A 15,186-nucleotide genomic window follows, 5' to 3' on the forward strand; every position below is an offset into this window, starting at 1 on the left:
AATAGATAGTTGTGAGTTGGTTTGTAGTGTGAGCAATTTCTTCGAGTGCGATATGTGGCTTTGGTCGTGCTAGTCGTTCGAAGTTAGTGAGATCGATACAACATGCCTCATTGCGTTCACCTTCTTTTGATCTCCTCTACTTTCAACATGTGAAGCTTCTCGTGCTTTGCTTCTCTTCGAATCGTTTATCTTAGCATTTGTTTTGCGTGTTTCTCGTCTCGATTAGTGGCTACTCTTCTTCGACTTCTTTTAAGCTCTTTTGAACTAACTTTGCCGCCAATATAACTCGCATGAGACAGTGAGTGTTAAAATTACAAAAATGCCCTTAACTGCTGACTTTGGTCAGCCTGTTAACAACAAACTATAATTAATCTCACTTAATTAATGGACCTAATTAAATTAAATGACTCTTTACCAGTTTCATTGGGCCACAATCCTCCCTTGCTTTTCTACCTCCCTATTAATTGGTGAGAAAATCAGGTGGGCCCCACGTTGTGTTTAATTTTTTTAAAAAATAATTTAGATATTTAATCCTTGCCATTCATTAATCAGATTGATTCAATTTCACAAAAATTTTCAATTGACCATTAGAATAAATTAAAAAGTATAGATTGCTTATGAAAGACGATTTAGTGTAATGTACCTTGAGTGAGATTTAAACTGTCATTGCACCGTAGCTCTGGACAATCCACCTATTGATTGGTTGATATTCAGGTGGCAACTTAGCTAAATCCCAGAGGCATAGCTAAGCGAATCCTGACGAAGTCAGGTAATACTCTTTTGGCATTGTGATCAATTGTATTTTCTCGATTTACCTCTTCACAGATGATCGTAAGGCCGACCGTGTGAGATTCTGCTAAGATATATTTATTTATTTATTATAAAAACCTCATGTGTTCTTGAGATTAAATTTTTCTTAAAATTAAAATATATATACTTAGAGCATTCATATTCATATTAATGTAGGATTATACTTATAATATTAAAATTATTTTAAATATATGTCAATATTTAATTCTTTAAATATATTAATATGGATGAATATATATATTTATTTATTTAATATAAAATAAGAATGATAAATAATGAATATTAATATTAAAATAAACATGAGCACATATTAATAAAAAAAAGTATGTGACGTGACATATAGATCCTATATTTAAAAAGATGATATATATTAAAGTTCAAATTAATATGGATATTTTGAATATATCTTGAATTTATGTGCAAAAATTTTATTTTTATATTTTAAAAATATTTTCTAAAGCGTTTTTTTAATTTTTAACGAAATTTCAGTTTTTTTTAAAAAATTATTTTATTTTATTTTTACCTAAAAGATTGTAAAGAACCTTTCTTTAAGTAGACGTTATAGTTTCTGAAAAAAATTAAAACTCCCCCACCTTAATTGCATAATTAAAGACTAATAACCGCTTAATCCATCCCGACCCTTTAATTAATCTTCTCGAGTTCCGTCCTTTTCCATTTCGCCTCCTTTCCTTTCTCTGCCCTTCGAATCCGATCCCCCAAATCCCTTCTCCGGCGGAATCCATGGCAGCGGCGCTCTAGATCCGACCACCTCCCCGCTTCCGGCGCCAGCGATGAAGCGGAGCAAGAGCAGGGACTCCCTCCTCACTCGGCGCCGGAAGTTCCTGCTCTTCGTCCTCGCTGCCGCCCTGCTCTACTTCCTCTTCATTGCGTTCAAGTTTCGCCTTTTCCTGGACGTCGGCCTAGAACTGCCGGTAGATGATGTCAGGAGCGGACTGCATGGATCGTCCTACCTCGGCGCCGCTCAAGAACGGAAGTTGGAGGATGGCCGGAACTTCGATGCCCCACTTAAGCCAAGCGAGCACGACGCCCTCTACCGCGGCTCCGACCAGGCGTTGCGCGAAGGGTATGGTCGTATCAGCGGTGGAGTGATGCGGCAGTACATGCAGGGCAGGGGTCGGCAGAGAAGAGGGAATTTCTCGGAGTTGGAAAGAAAGGCGAAGGAAGCGTGGGAGGTGGGACTCAAGGCTTGGGAGGAGGCTGAGAACTACCACCCCCGCGTTGACTTGAAAAACACCGCCGTAATTCAAGGTAACCCGGCGTCTTCTTGCCCATCATCGACGTCGATGAGTGGCGATGTGGGCGCGGTGAACAGCGAACAGGTGATGTTTCTCCCCTGCGGGTTGTCAGTGGGGTCGTCGATCACGGTGGTGGGTACGCCGCACACCGCCCATAAAGAGTATGTGCCTCAGCTTGAGCGACCAGGAGAAGAGAATGGAACTGTCCTGGTGTCCCAGTTCATGGTAGAGCTGCTTGGGCTCAAGTCAGTGGAAAATGAAGACCCGCCCAAGATTCTTCATTTCAATCCGAGGCTGAAGGGTGACTGGAGTGAAAAGCCGATCATTGAGCACAATACCTGCTACCGTATGCAGTGGGGAAGAGCACATCGCTGCAATGGGGATGCTTATAAGGACGATGATGAAACTGGTAAAGCTTTATAGCTTGTATCTTGCTCTCTGTTTTACAATGATACGATTATTTTGGTTGTATTGAGTCATCTTGTGAGATGCACTTTTGCCTGCACAAGAATATTTTTTTTTCTGTTGCGAGCTTCCTTTCCTTTTAATGATTCACTAAGAGAGGTACTGAGTGATTTTATCAGATATAGCTTCACACTGATACAGTTTTACCTGTCAAAAACCTTTTTGGTTCATCTTCACGGGTATTTAATTGTAGTTTCCAGCATTTTGTTTGTTCTGTGCTTATAGTATTTATTTTTCTTCGACTTAAATATTTTAAGTAATTAAGTTTCTAAGTCAGAGGACTATGACTAGTTCATTTTGCCATGAAAGGGCATTGTATTATTGTTTTCTAGTTCTGATGTTTGCTGTTGATTTGGTTAATAGGACAAGTATGAAATTTTTATTTCCCCCCAAATTATGGCTTATTTGTTGAGGATGATATCAAAAGTTTCTATTAACCATGATTTCTTACCACAATTAAGCACAGTGTTCGAGCATTGACAATTTAAGATCTTGCACATCCTCAGTGGAAAATTATAGTAGTCCTTAAAGATCGTACATAATTCCTTTAGTGTTGTTACATTCAACATTATGATACTTTACATTTTGGAAAAAAGCATACTTTTGTTTGTCATTGCTATAACTCTCATTCCATGATTCGTGTTCTGTTGCATTTTCTAAATATTGTTGTGGTTAGGCATACTCCTTATTTATTTCGCCTAAGATCCGCAATGTTCACTTATTGTTTTGTAGTCGATGATTTTGTCAAATGTGAAAGTTGGGAGCATGAGGATACTACTAACCTGAAAGAACCAAAAACAATTTCATGGTTGAAGAGATTCATTGGACGTGCGAAGAAGCCAGAAATGAGATGGCCTTTTCCATTCACAGAGGGTAAGCTTTTTGTTCTAACAATTCAGGCTGGGGTTGAAGGATACCATATTTATGTTGGTGGCCGACATATTTCTTCTTTCCCATATAGGACGGTATGCACCTTTTGTCTTTCTTCTTTTTCTTTGAAGTTATTATTTCCACTTGTAATTTTGGCACAAAAGATTTGAAGGAACTAGCTTTGCAAATATGCTTGCTTCTTGAATTGGATCAATTCCTCTAGTGCATTCTATTTTTGAGATTTATCGATCTTGTGTGTACTGGGGACAGGGATTTGCCCTCGAGGATGCAACTGGTTTAGCAACTAAGGGAGACGTCGACGTACACTCAATATATGCAACTTCTCTTCCAACTACTCATCCTAGCTTCTCTGTTCAACAAGTTTTAGATATGTCAGAGAGCTGGAAGTCCCCTCCACTGCTACAAAGCTCTGTTGAACTTTTCATTGGTATATTGTCGGCATCAAATCACTTTGCTGAACGTATGGCTATAAGGAAAACCTGGATGCAATATCCTGCAATAAGATCATCCACTGTGGTTGCCCGCTTCTTCGTTGCACTGGTAAGTTGTTGCTTTCCTCAGAATTTATGCACACTTATGTTTTGGTAGTTGAAAACTGACATGAAATGCACTCTCAATCTAACCTTATACAAGTGAACTAATAATCATTTAGACAATTTGGCTTTCACCTACCATGAGGCTGTGTACAAGAGATACACATTAACAATTATGGCTCTACCCTTCCATTGTTTTCCTTAAGATTCTGCTGAAGCCTCTACTAAGTGGGTTTAATTAAATGAAAATTGTTCCGCGGTGTAAGATTTTATAGGATTGCCACTTAATTGAATGACAAGCATTATGATTTCCTCTTGTTGCTTTTGTTTGTTTATTTCTTCTTAGAACCTGTTGATTCGGAATTGCCTATATTAATTTTAGTTAGGTCCTGCACTCTTTGCTCAGTACTTTCAATCAAAGTTTGTCATGCTCTTCATTTTCTCAGAAGAAATTGGATCTTTCATCCTAATATGTGCTTGCCACTGATTCCTAGCAGTTCATCACATGCTTCATGATCATTTCTCATCCTGCGAACACTGATAGTTCAAAACCATCTCATAGGATCTATTACAACTACTAGATTTATATACATTAAAGACATTATTGTTGTATGTTAAGCCGATTTATCCAACTAAAAACACATGTATGCATGATGCATCACATTAAAATCATTTTTTTTCTGATACCTTATATGAAAAATTGCATCATCAGAGTCCTAGGAAGGAGGTAAATGCAGCATTGAAGAAAGAGGCTGAGTATTTCGGAGATACTGTGATTTTGCCATTTATGGACCACTATGATTTAGTGGTTCTCAAAACAATAGCAATTTGTGAGTTTGGAGTAAGTCGAAACCCTTCACTCTTTAGAACATCATCTATCGGGTTTGCGTAGAAAATGCTATCTATTATAGAGTATTAATTCACCCATCCTTGTTGTGTAGGTCCAGAATTTGACAGCACAATATATCATGAAATGCGATGACGATACATTCGTTAGGGTGGATGTCATCGTGAGAAGACTTAAAGGGGTTGCTCCTCATGCATCTCTTTACATGGGCAACCTAAACATCTTGCATAGACCACTCCGAAGTGGGAAATGGGCAGTTACATTTGAGGTAAGTGAATTCCCTTTTTGTATGTGTGTGCGCGCGCGCGTGTGTTCCTCTGTCAAAATCGACTAACATACATAAACCTTTTTACGACTCAGATGCCGGTTGTCGATTTATATCATTCAGATTGATTTTGAATCAACTCATGTGATTCTAATGATGCATTACAGGAATGGCCAGAAGAGGTATATCCTCCATATGCTAATGGACCTGGATACATCATTTCAAATGACATTGCCAGATTTGTTGCATCCCAACATGCTAATCAAAGCTTAAGAGTGAGTTTGGTGACTCGAGTCTCTAGAATTCCGTATCGTCCGATACTTCGAACATCTTCGGTAATGTTTCGCCTAACACTTATCATCGGCAGCTATTCAAGATGGAAGATGTGAGCATGGGCATGTGGGTAGAAGAATTCAACACCACAACAGCCATTCAGTACTCAAACAGCTGGAAGTTCTGCCAATATGGATGCATCGAAAACTATTACACAGCGCATTACCAGTCGCCCCGGCAGATGCTGTGCTTGTCGGAGAAACTCTCCCGCGGCCTCGCTCAGTGTTGCAACTTCAGATGAGTCTCACCGATCGCGCCAATTTTGGTACGCTGGTATAACCCTAGCTGTTGTATAACCCTGCTCTCACAATTACTACAAGTAATGTATATCCATTTTTGATTGATCAAAAGACCCTCCAAATCAGTTTATACAATTGAAAAGTAGTCTATGCCCCTTCGTGGATCATAGTTGAGTTGGTTACGATATAACAGAGTTGTAGAAGAGGACAAGAATTCAAATCTCGATGAAATTTAGAAAGAATCCAGTATTTCTTAACCGAATTGGGATCCGTGTTCTTCATTGTTGAACGTGTTGGAGAGCTCAATCAACTGAGACGATGCCGAATTGAGATCCTTGTACGCCACCGGCCTCCGCCCTCGCCGCCGCTTCCACACGCCGAATCCAGCAACCGCCACCGCTCCGGCGAACAAAACGCCGCCCACCGCCAGCATCGCCTTCTTCACTCTCCTCCCACCGCCGCCGCTCGCCCTCACCTTGAAATACCCCACCTTCCTCTCGTTCGCCGAAACCAGAGTGATCGGGTAGTCCAGTCGATAGCAGTACCCCGACGCGTTGTGGTAGATCGCGCCCCAGCAACTGCAGTTCCTCTCGCAAGAGTCCTCGCACTGCTCCAGAGACGCCACCTTCCGATGCGCCGTCAGCTCGTCGTTCGCCAGGTCGACGCCCTTCCTTCTCAGGATGCCGAACGCGTTCGATCCGGCGGCGCAAAAGTCGCCGGCGACCGCCGGCGGGCATTCTCCCTCCTCCCTTAGGCAACTGCAGCCGCCATCGGCCGAGTTGCAGAGCCCATAGGCGCCGCAGGATGTGGGGATCTCGCAGCGGTCGGCGACCGCCCGGAGATCCTCGATCCAGATGGAGCCGTTCCAGTAGTAAGCGCGGAGGTTGCCGTCGGATTCTAGAGTCAGGCGGCGCAGCCCGCGGATTCGCCGATTGAAGGTGTTGAAGGGGAGCACGTCGACGGGGGCCGTCTCGGTTTGGTACATCCCTAAAAACCCCTCGCCCACCCGCGCGTAAATCGCTCCCCCGCCGGGGACGATCTGAGCCTTGGCTTCCAAGACGCTGTGCTTCCAGTACATACTCGGCGGCGCTCCTCCGGGTAAATCCATGTAAAGAGCGAAGTAGCTCTCCCCCAATTTCATCGAGAACCTTCGATCCCTAGAGAAAAGATCGCTTACAGAGGAAAAGTTTTGACCTTGGACGAGTGTATCAGACGGAAAATCGAAGCTCTGCCAAAGAACCAATACGGACTCCGCCACCTGCTTCTGCATCTGGATATTCGACGAGTTGAGGAGAACCACCCGGTCTCCGGCGTCTACCGGGGAAGTCGACCAGAGCACCCCTGCTTCGTCGTCGGACAGGACGAGGCATCCGTTGAAAGATAGAGAAACGGAGTCGGCCCAGCGTACGCGCCGCGACACGGAGGCGCTCCAGAGCGCCGAGGAGGAGGCAACGTGGAGGACGGCGAGGTCGAGATTCGAGTGCTCGGTGCGGAGGAAGCCGAGGGCGAAGACGCCGGTGGGATCGGCGAGCAGGGGCTGGAACTGGGAGTAGGAGGAGGGGTCGTGGGCGGCGGAGAATCCTCTTCGGATCTCGTCGGACGCGACGGACACGAACCCGGACGCTATCGCGAAGTAAAGCAGCAGCAGAAGGATGGAAGAAGGAACTGGAAGTCGCGATTACGGCCGCCATGGCGGAGGCGAAGAAGGCGACCTCCCCTCTCTCTCTCTTCATCAGTTTGACCAAAACAAAGGTTAGTGGTGAGGTAGTGGAGAAAGTAGTCTAACTCATTTTTATTTTTCTTAATTTTTTTAAAAAAGTATATTCTTTCATATTGTTTTTGGGTCGATCCCCAACTATGACATATTTATAAGAATTTTCCTCCAAATGAGGAACGCAATCAAAGGATATTAGGCATCTGGATTGACCATCGTATGCGCTTCCCGATTTACCCTGATGGTCGGTGGAAAATTTCTATGGGACCGGGCCGATCATCCCAGGGATTGAGTCCATGAGACTGACTAGGATTTATCATTTTTGTTCCCGGGATAATGGTGCAACGGTAGGACATCCGGATTATAATCTAGGGACCCGCGGTTCGATCCCCAGCTAGACCCGACCACGGTTCGGAACCGCCGGTTCGACGGTTCGGAACCGCCGGTTCGACGGTTCGTGGGAGGTCGACCCTTAACCTTAACCGCCCAAGACGGTTACGGTTCACGGTTCGGAACCGCCGGTTCACGGTTCGGTTCACGGTTCGCCACGGTTCGTGACGGTTCGAGATTATTATATTAAAAAATTTAAAATTTAAAATTTATATTAAAAAAATATTGAAAAAAAGAGAAAAGTCGATGTAATTAGTGGTGCATATTTCAAGACCGGTGAGAATTGCGTTCGTTCCCCATCAACAACGTCTTAATATGGATTTGAATTAAATAAAGTATATATATAATTATATTAATTTTATAAATAAAAAGTGTTGTAGAACATTGGTGAGCATGTAACTTCTTAATATGGATTTGAATTAAATAAAGTATATATATAATTATATTAATTTTATAAATAAAAAGTGTTGTAGAACATTGGTGAGCATGTAAGCATGCATGTTCGATTCCCAGCTGTTGCAATGTAGGTGTTGATTTTTGAAAAAAAAATAAAAAAATCCAGAAAAACCCAAACCGGCGGTTTGAACCGCCGGTTCAAGAGGGCTTGAACCTTAACCGGCCCGGCAGCCTGCCGGGCCGGTTACGGTTCGGCCCGGCTAACCGGGTCAACGGGCCGGGTCCGGGTTTGACCCGGTCCGGTTCCGGACCGGGTCCGGGCTGGACCCGGCCCGATGTGCTTCTCGATTTACCCTGGTGGTCGATGGGAAACTTTCGTTGGATCAGGCCGACCACCCTCAGGGATTGAGTCCATGAGACTGACTGAGATTTATCAAAAAAATATATTCAATTTCACTATTAAGATAATCATTATTATCACTTATTTGATAATTGTCTCAATATATTTTTCTACTTGCTTAAATCAATAATTTCACAAATTAAATTTTTTTAGATTTAATCAAAAATAGCATTATACAGTGAGGCATGAACACGTGGCGTGCATCTGACGGGTGAGACGAACGTGAGTCCTCCCCGATGCCTGACACGTGGGCTAAAAACTAATGCAACCACCCATGAGTAACGACTTAATGGCCACCTGCTCGAAAAATGATCCAAGCCTCTTCGTTTCGGCTCGTCTCTCTGATCGCGTCACTAACGCGGCTCTCGCGTCTGTTTCCCTCGCCCCGCCGCCTCGCTCTCCTCCTCCTCCGCCCCCTTTCTCCGCCTTCTCATCCTCCTCTTTCTTCCAGAGCCAAGCGGCGTCGTTGAGCAGCACGACAAATCTGCGGTGCCGGGGACTGTTGCGGCAGACGTGGCGGCGGAGGCATCGGAATTGATGCGGTCGGATGAAGATAGGGCGGAGGATCGCAGCGCGTCGACGAGAAGGGGAATCGCTACTGGATCCGCTTTCTCTGGCCGCCTCGGCGGTCGTTGATGGCTCTGCAGATGACATGGCCCGCGCGCTCCCGCAAGGGGGGCGCCGCCCCTCTCGGCCTCAAAAACCTGGGCAACTCCTGCTACCTTAATAGCGTTCTCCAGTGCCTCGCCTACACCCCTCCCCTCGCCCAGTTCTGCCTCTCCTTCCGCCATTCGTCACTCTGTAAACCCTAGCCCCCGCCCTGCCCCATCTGTTTGCCCTAGTTTTCTTTCGGAAATTTCATGCAAATCCTTTGTTTGTTTGTTTGGAGAACTAATTTTGGTTTTGTTTGCTTTTCAGGCAAGTCGGTGTTCGCGAATCGGGAGGAGTGCCCGTTCTGCATACTCGAGCGGCAGATCGCTCGATCCCTCACTCTTGACGGAGCGAATACCACCGAAGCGCCATCCAAGATTCTGAAGTGCCTATCCCTCTTCGCGGAGCATTTCCGTTGGGGGCGTCAGGAGGACGCTCACGAATTCCTTCGCTATGTGATCGACGCATGTCATAATGCCTGCATCAAGATCCACAAGCAAAGTGGTGGTGGTGGAGCCAGTGGAGGGGTCGCTAATGGAGATTCTAAGGTGGATGAGCTCTCTGGGCCCAGCACGGTGATGAAGGAGATTTTTGGAGGGGCGTTGCTGAGTCAGGTGAAGTGCCTCTCTTGCAAGGGGGATTCGAACAAGGTGGACGAGATTATGGACATCTGTCTCGATGTTTTCCATAGCAGTTCCCTGAAGGATGCCCTAGCTCGATTCTTTCAGCCTGAAGTATTAGATGGCAACAATAAGTACAGCTGCAGCAAGTAAAAGAGTCATTAAGTCATTTATTTTCTATCATAATACTATAAACTATGTCAGAGATATTTATTTGTTTTTTGTTCCTTCCTATCAGTTGTAAAAAACTCTCGGTAGCCAAGAAACAGATGTTTATACTTCGAGCACCAAATGTTCTAGTCATCCAACTTAAGGTGATAATTTTGTTTTTGTTCTCTACCGCAAACATACTAATTCTATTACATGGGAATCTTAAGGGTAAAATTCATTTTCTTGTAGAGATTTGAAGGCATACATGGTGGGAAGATTAATCGGAACATTGATTTTGATGAGCTTCTTGGGCTTTCAAAGTTCATGTCCAATACAAGTCAGGTTTGTTTATGCTGCACTTGTAGTTATATTCAATTTTGGCAATTGAATGAATTATTCTCAGCAGTAGTGCTTTTATGTAGAGTTGGTAGTCACCAATGTAAGCACATAAGTGAAGGTATCCACAACTTCTCTCAAACTATTAGATTATTGCCAATCAATGCTAGTTAAAATGGTCTGTAATGCTTTTAGTACGGATGGTTCACCCTACTGCATGGTTTGGATTGTCGGTCTTGTTACCTAAAATACCAATTTGGTTCAGATTTCATAGATTTTGTATGGTTTGATCTACTTTCTGAGTTTTGATCGATGCTTGACAGGTGTCTATAACCCTTGAACTAGCACAAACCAACTCTTGGATAATCATGAGTCTAGTATTCCTCATGGAGTGTTTCTGATATGATTACCATTTCTTCCATCATTTGTTTCTAGGTCGATAGTAGCACTTATCTATTAGATATAATGCATTGTCTCTCAGTAATTCTGGAAAGTTTCTTTTTATGAAAGATATAGGATGTTGATGTTTAAATTGTCAAAACATCCTAATATGATATACAATTTCATCTTGATTTAATCATCTTCCCATGTTTCATATTGTCCTCTAAAGTTCCATGACTCAAAACTGATTCATCTGATTCTTGCTGTTTTAAGCTTGATTCTTTCAATGTATATGGAGACCTAACTAGTCAGATGTTTTACTGGCCTTTTCCACTTTAACTCTTAGGCCTTGATCATGTGCCCAATAAATTGGGAAATGTTAGATTGAGCATGGCCAATCCATATCCAACTCAGCCATGCCGATTTTTCCAACTATAATCTAAACCATTTCTAATCTTGCTAACCAGGCTATTCTTTGTACACTAGTTTTGAGTTCTGAGCCAAAGTTCACCAAATTTTTTAGCATGATCTGCATGTTGGAGGTCAATATATGCTTCCTATTGTGAGAATCTTTTGCTACTGACTAACAAATCAAGTCTCCAGTTGTTGGTTCTATTTCAAGAAACCTTGAGAATTCCTTTGATTACTAGGCAGTGCATCACATGCCTCTTTCTAGGGATAAATTTTGTCTATGTGGGCCTTGAGATGTCATGAATGTCTGGAATCTTAAGCGTGGAAGATTACTACTGAGTGGTTGAGTGACAACTTTAATATCAAGCTGGAAGCGGGAGGATGTAGTCATTAAGATTGGTTCAGGGCTTAAGCTTTGTGGATCATGTAGTTCAAGGCTCCCTAAGAATTGAGTTTAAAATTGTCTATGAATGGGACATAAACCTTTTAGCTTGTGAGTTATAAGATATACTTTTCCTTTTAGCATAGAAGTCTGATAGTAGTGCCTTTAAATGGTTAAATATCTTTTAGACAACATTAAAGTGTTTGTTATGGAAGTTTATATCAATAATAGTTAGGGCTATAAATGAACTAAGCGTTTGTGAGCAAGCTTAGTTCAATTTGGTGAGAGCTTATCTATGTTCGTTCAATATAGACAAGGTCAATTAAATGAATATGCTTAAACAACTCATTAAATTAAATAAAGAAGCTTGAACACATATTTGTTCGGCTCATTAATGTTCGTGAATAAAAATTGTGAATTGTTTATGAATAATGTTAATGAACAATATCAACGAATAAAACTTGTGAACCATATTTATCAATAAAATTTCTTATTAAACTTGTAAATAAACAAAGAAACTGTTAAAATCAACAAACAAGCTCTCAATATCAAGATCACTAACCAATCAAAAATGTTTAAAAATGTAAAAATTTCAAACAAACTTGAATTATGAGCTCAATGACATTTAAACAAACCAAGCTCAAGCCAAGCTTGAACCAAACTTACGCTCAAGAAAAAGAAAAGAACCCATGCATGAACAATCTTTTAGTAGCCTGGTTGATTTTAGGCTTGGCTCTGTTACTTCTATTAAACAAGCTTGAACAGCACAAAACTTGACTCATTTATAGCCCTAATAATAGTGAATACTAATATGATAAGGCAGTAAAGTCTATTGACCATTTTTCTTCTTCAACCTCTCAACTTTTCTTCACGCAAACAGAAGGACAACTCTCTAGCTACTACATTCTCCTGCAACTACTTTAGAAGATATCTTCTGGTTTATTAGATCTTTTGCAGAGTTTCTCAGTGGTTTGAACAATGAGTTTCCTAAGTGGCATCATTTGGGAGATGCAATAGAGGAAGTATCCATCAGTGTGTAGATTACTTGAATTATATGGGTTGATATGCCGATTCTCATAGAATTTTTCTCCTTTTTTTTTCCGGCTAGAGCAATGACCAATTGCCTTTCTGCCCTTTCCTGATGGGTATATATATATATATATATATATATATATATATATAACCTTTAGACCAAGCATTTTTATCAAGGCTATTTGGCTATCATATTTCTAAACTTGAGTTATCAAATCACAGGATCCGGAGCCAGAGTACAGTCTTTTTGGATGTATAGTACACTCAGGCTTCTCACCAGAATCGGGACATTATTATGCTTACATTAAGGTACTTGTTAAATTGCATATTCAATCTTTGACATTCTATTGGATGTGTATTAGTGATAGCTTTATTTATTCATGTTTCATTTTATTTACCTTAACAGGATGCTTCTGGTAGATGGTTCTGTTGTAATGATGCCCATGTTTCACTTTCAAGCTCACAAGAAGTTTTGTCTGAGAAGGTTTACATGCTTTTTTATATACGCACTAATTGTTCCCCAAAGCCAAACAAATCTGATTTGTCTTGCAATGGATTCAAACCTTCTATTGTAAATGGTAGCAGTGTTGAAAGCCAAAAGACTGCAGAAACTTTAAAACCAATGATTGCTAATACCAACGGGGCATCTTCTACGAATAATGGTTCTGCATTGCTGAAGAACAGTAAACCATTTTCATCTCCACAATTTAAGCCCATTAATCTGAAGAACCTTGAGACAAAAAGGACTTTCCCAAATGATAATGGGAACCTTAATATTCAGAAAAAAAGAGCTATTGGGGAAGACACAACATCACATGCATGTAATTCCCTTAGTGAAAATAAGATGTTGCAAAAATTTGAGACATTGACAACTTCTAATCTTGATGCAGCTAATGTGGATGTATCTCCTGATATAGTCAGGCAACAAAATAAGCATATGCCCCTTTGGCCAAATGGAAATCGGTGCTCTCATCCATCAGACAGACACCCAAACACAGAGGACACTGAGTCTGCAGCAGCTATAAGAAAAGGTTCCAGTAATTCTAGTTCACCTAAACTGAAGATTGACAAGCTTCATAAAGTTAATTCAGAAGTACATAATACAAAAAGCAGAGAAAATCCAGATACGAGCTCTAATGGTGCTTTGCCAAGGAAAAATGGCTTATGCAAGCATCAGCTGTCATGTGAAAAAAGGCATTCTCGAGAAATTGAAAAGTTCAAAGAATTGTGAGTATTTCTTCTTCGATGACGGAACTAAGAAATTTCAGTTATGATAAGCCATTCTAGCTGCTGTGCCCTCGTTTTGCATCTGTTAATGCCATTGTTTGCACCATCATACACCAAAATATCTACTAGTTGGAACCAGGTGTAAATAGTTTTCATATTGTTGGTCTAATGGGATCATGAAAAGTCGCTGATGTGATACTTGACCTTGTTTTTACCTAGTCTTTTCTTTTTCCATATTGTGCTCTGCTTATCATGATAGTGTTTTCTAGGCTCTCTGAAGAAGCCTCTTCCGAATTGCACTCATGTGGATGGGTGGATAGAGTTCAAGACTTTATGCGAGCTAAAAAAAGACTATGCATGCAAACAGCAGACGCCTCTTATGATAAGAGTTCAACAAGGTAAACATCTGCTGAAATTTTGCATACATGAGTTAGAATATCTTTGAGGAATTTTCCAATTTCAAGATGATGTTTATTTTACACACTAACTCTATTGTTACTATGCTACTAAATGATGTCTTTTTTGATATTTGACAGATGTTATATTCATGATTTGTTTCGTATGCTGCTGCTGTATTTATTGTCAATTGGATGGTTGTAAAATATTTTTATAATTATTTGATTGCTAAATACAATAATTTTAATTTGCTATCTTAATGCAGGAAACAATTGATAAGTGATGCAAGGAAGACTTTCATCTTGCAAATTCCTGAATCGCTAAAGGAGCGCCTCATCGAACGCCTCAGATCTTTTAGTCAAGAGACACCTCTTTTGGATCCTTGAATACGAAATAAGGTATGGTTTCTAGTTCACCCAAGCCTGGAACTTTGCGTTGAAAATCTGTTGTTTTTTTGTAATATATATTTTGATTGGCAATTTATCTATCTCAAATCTAAATAAATGTTTGGTTATCCAGTCTTAATGTGCTGCAATTTGGATGATGGTTGGACATAAGACCCGACTATTCCAAACTCAAAGGCTTACATGCGTCCACGATTATATATTCTTTTGATACCTGAAGAATGTCAAAATTTTTACGGTAAAATTCAACGGAAACATCGCCTGAAGCTTCTAGTTCTTCAGATCTTCATCAGTAGCTCTTGCTCCCTCCATCAGTGAGATTCACAATTTTGACATCGAAATTTTTTTTGTACTTGGAGGCGTCAAATTGAGAGTTACTTACCCCATGTAAAGTATCCTTTTTTGTTAACTTTGCCAATCATCTCTTAGAGGATCTCCTTTTCGATATCTTGTGTTGTTGAATGTTTGAATATGATGAACGCAGTCATTGAGCTACATACATCAAGTAAATTCTGCCACTTATTTTAAGAAATTCTCCATGTATGCTCTCTTCCCTCCCTGTTGTGTCGTTATGTTTGTATGCTCACCATTTTAACAGCATTCGAACTAATATATTGAAGCTCTAATCATTCGAAATGGCGTGGGTATTTTATTTGT

General features: G+C 41.1%; 3 protein-coding genes across 4 annotated transcripts; 2 read left to right on the plus strand and 1 right to left on the minus strand.

The window, feature by feature from the left end:
* The first annotated feature begins 1,504 nt into the window (after positions 1 to 1,504).
* LOC141830619 (hydroxyproline O-galactosyltransferase GALT2-like) lies at positions 1,505 to 5,761 on the plus strand. The gene is made up of 7 exons (XM_074718022.1): positions 1,505 to 2,475; positions 3,264 to 3,496; positions 3,672 to 3,962; positions 4,668 to 4,796; positions 4,897 to 5,070; positions 5,235 to 5,342; positions 5,435 to 5,761. Exons 1-7 carry the CDS (start codon positions 1,602 to 1,604, stop codon positions 5,639 to 5,641), a joined length of 2,016 nt encoding a protein of 671 aa, XP_074574123.1. The 5' UTR covers positions 1,505 to 1,601; the 3' UTR covers positions 5,642 to 5,761.
* A 35-nt stretch (positions 5,762 to 5,796) lies between these two features.
* LOC141830494 (PAN domain-containing protein At5g03700-like) lies at positions 5,797 to 7,314 on the minus strand (the record flags this gene model as incomplete). Its single annotated transcript, XM_074717918.1, has 1 exon — positions 5,797 to 7,314. A coding segment is annotated over one exon (1,422 nt), but the record flags the coding sequence as incomplete, so codon positions are not given.
* Positions 7,315 to 8,877: 1,563 nt separating this feature from the next.
* Positions 8,878 to 15,108, plus strand: LOC141830745 (ubiquitin carboxyl-terminal hydrolase 25-like). Of its 2 annotated transcripts, XM_074718169.1 has the most exons (10): positions 8,878 to 9,340; positions 9,458 to 9,959; positions 10,049 to 10,124; positions 10,210 to 10,302; positions 12,725 to 12,811; positions 12,909 to 13,323; positions 13,393 to 13,729; positions 13,999 to 14,127; positions 14,391 to 14,523; positions 14,645 to 15,108. In XM_074718169.1, exons 1-9 carry the CDS (start codon positions 9,175 to 9,177, stop codon positions 14,509 to 14,511), a joined length of 1,926 nt encoding a protein of 641 aa, XP_074574270.1. In that variant the 5' UTR covers positions 8,878 to 9,174; the 3' UTR covers positions 14,512 to 14,523; positions 14,645 to 15,108. The 2 variants fall into 2 exon arrangements, with proteins under 2 accessions (XP_074574270.1, XP_074574269.1); XM_074718168.1 differs by having other exon boundaries at positions 12,909 to 13,729.
* The last annotated feature ends 78 nt before the right edge of the window (positions 15,109 to 15,186 follow it).

Source organism: Curcuma longa, chromosome 6 (assembly GCF_044706935.1).
Source record: "Curcuma longa cultivar G26 ecotype Majalengka, Jawa Barat chromosome 6, ITB_CL_G26_1.1, whole genome shotgun sequence".
NCBI classification, from domain to species: Eukaryota; Viridiplantae; Streptophyta; class Magnoliopsida; order Zingiberales; family Zingiberaceae; genus Curcuma; species Curcuma longa.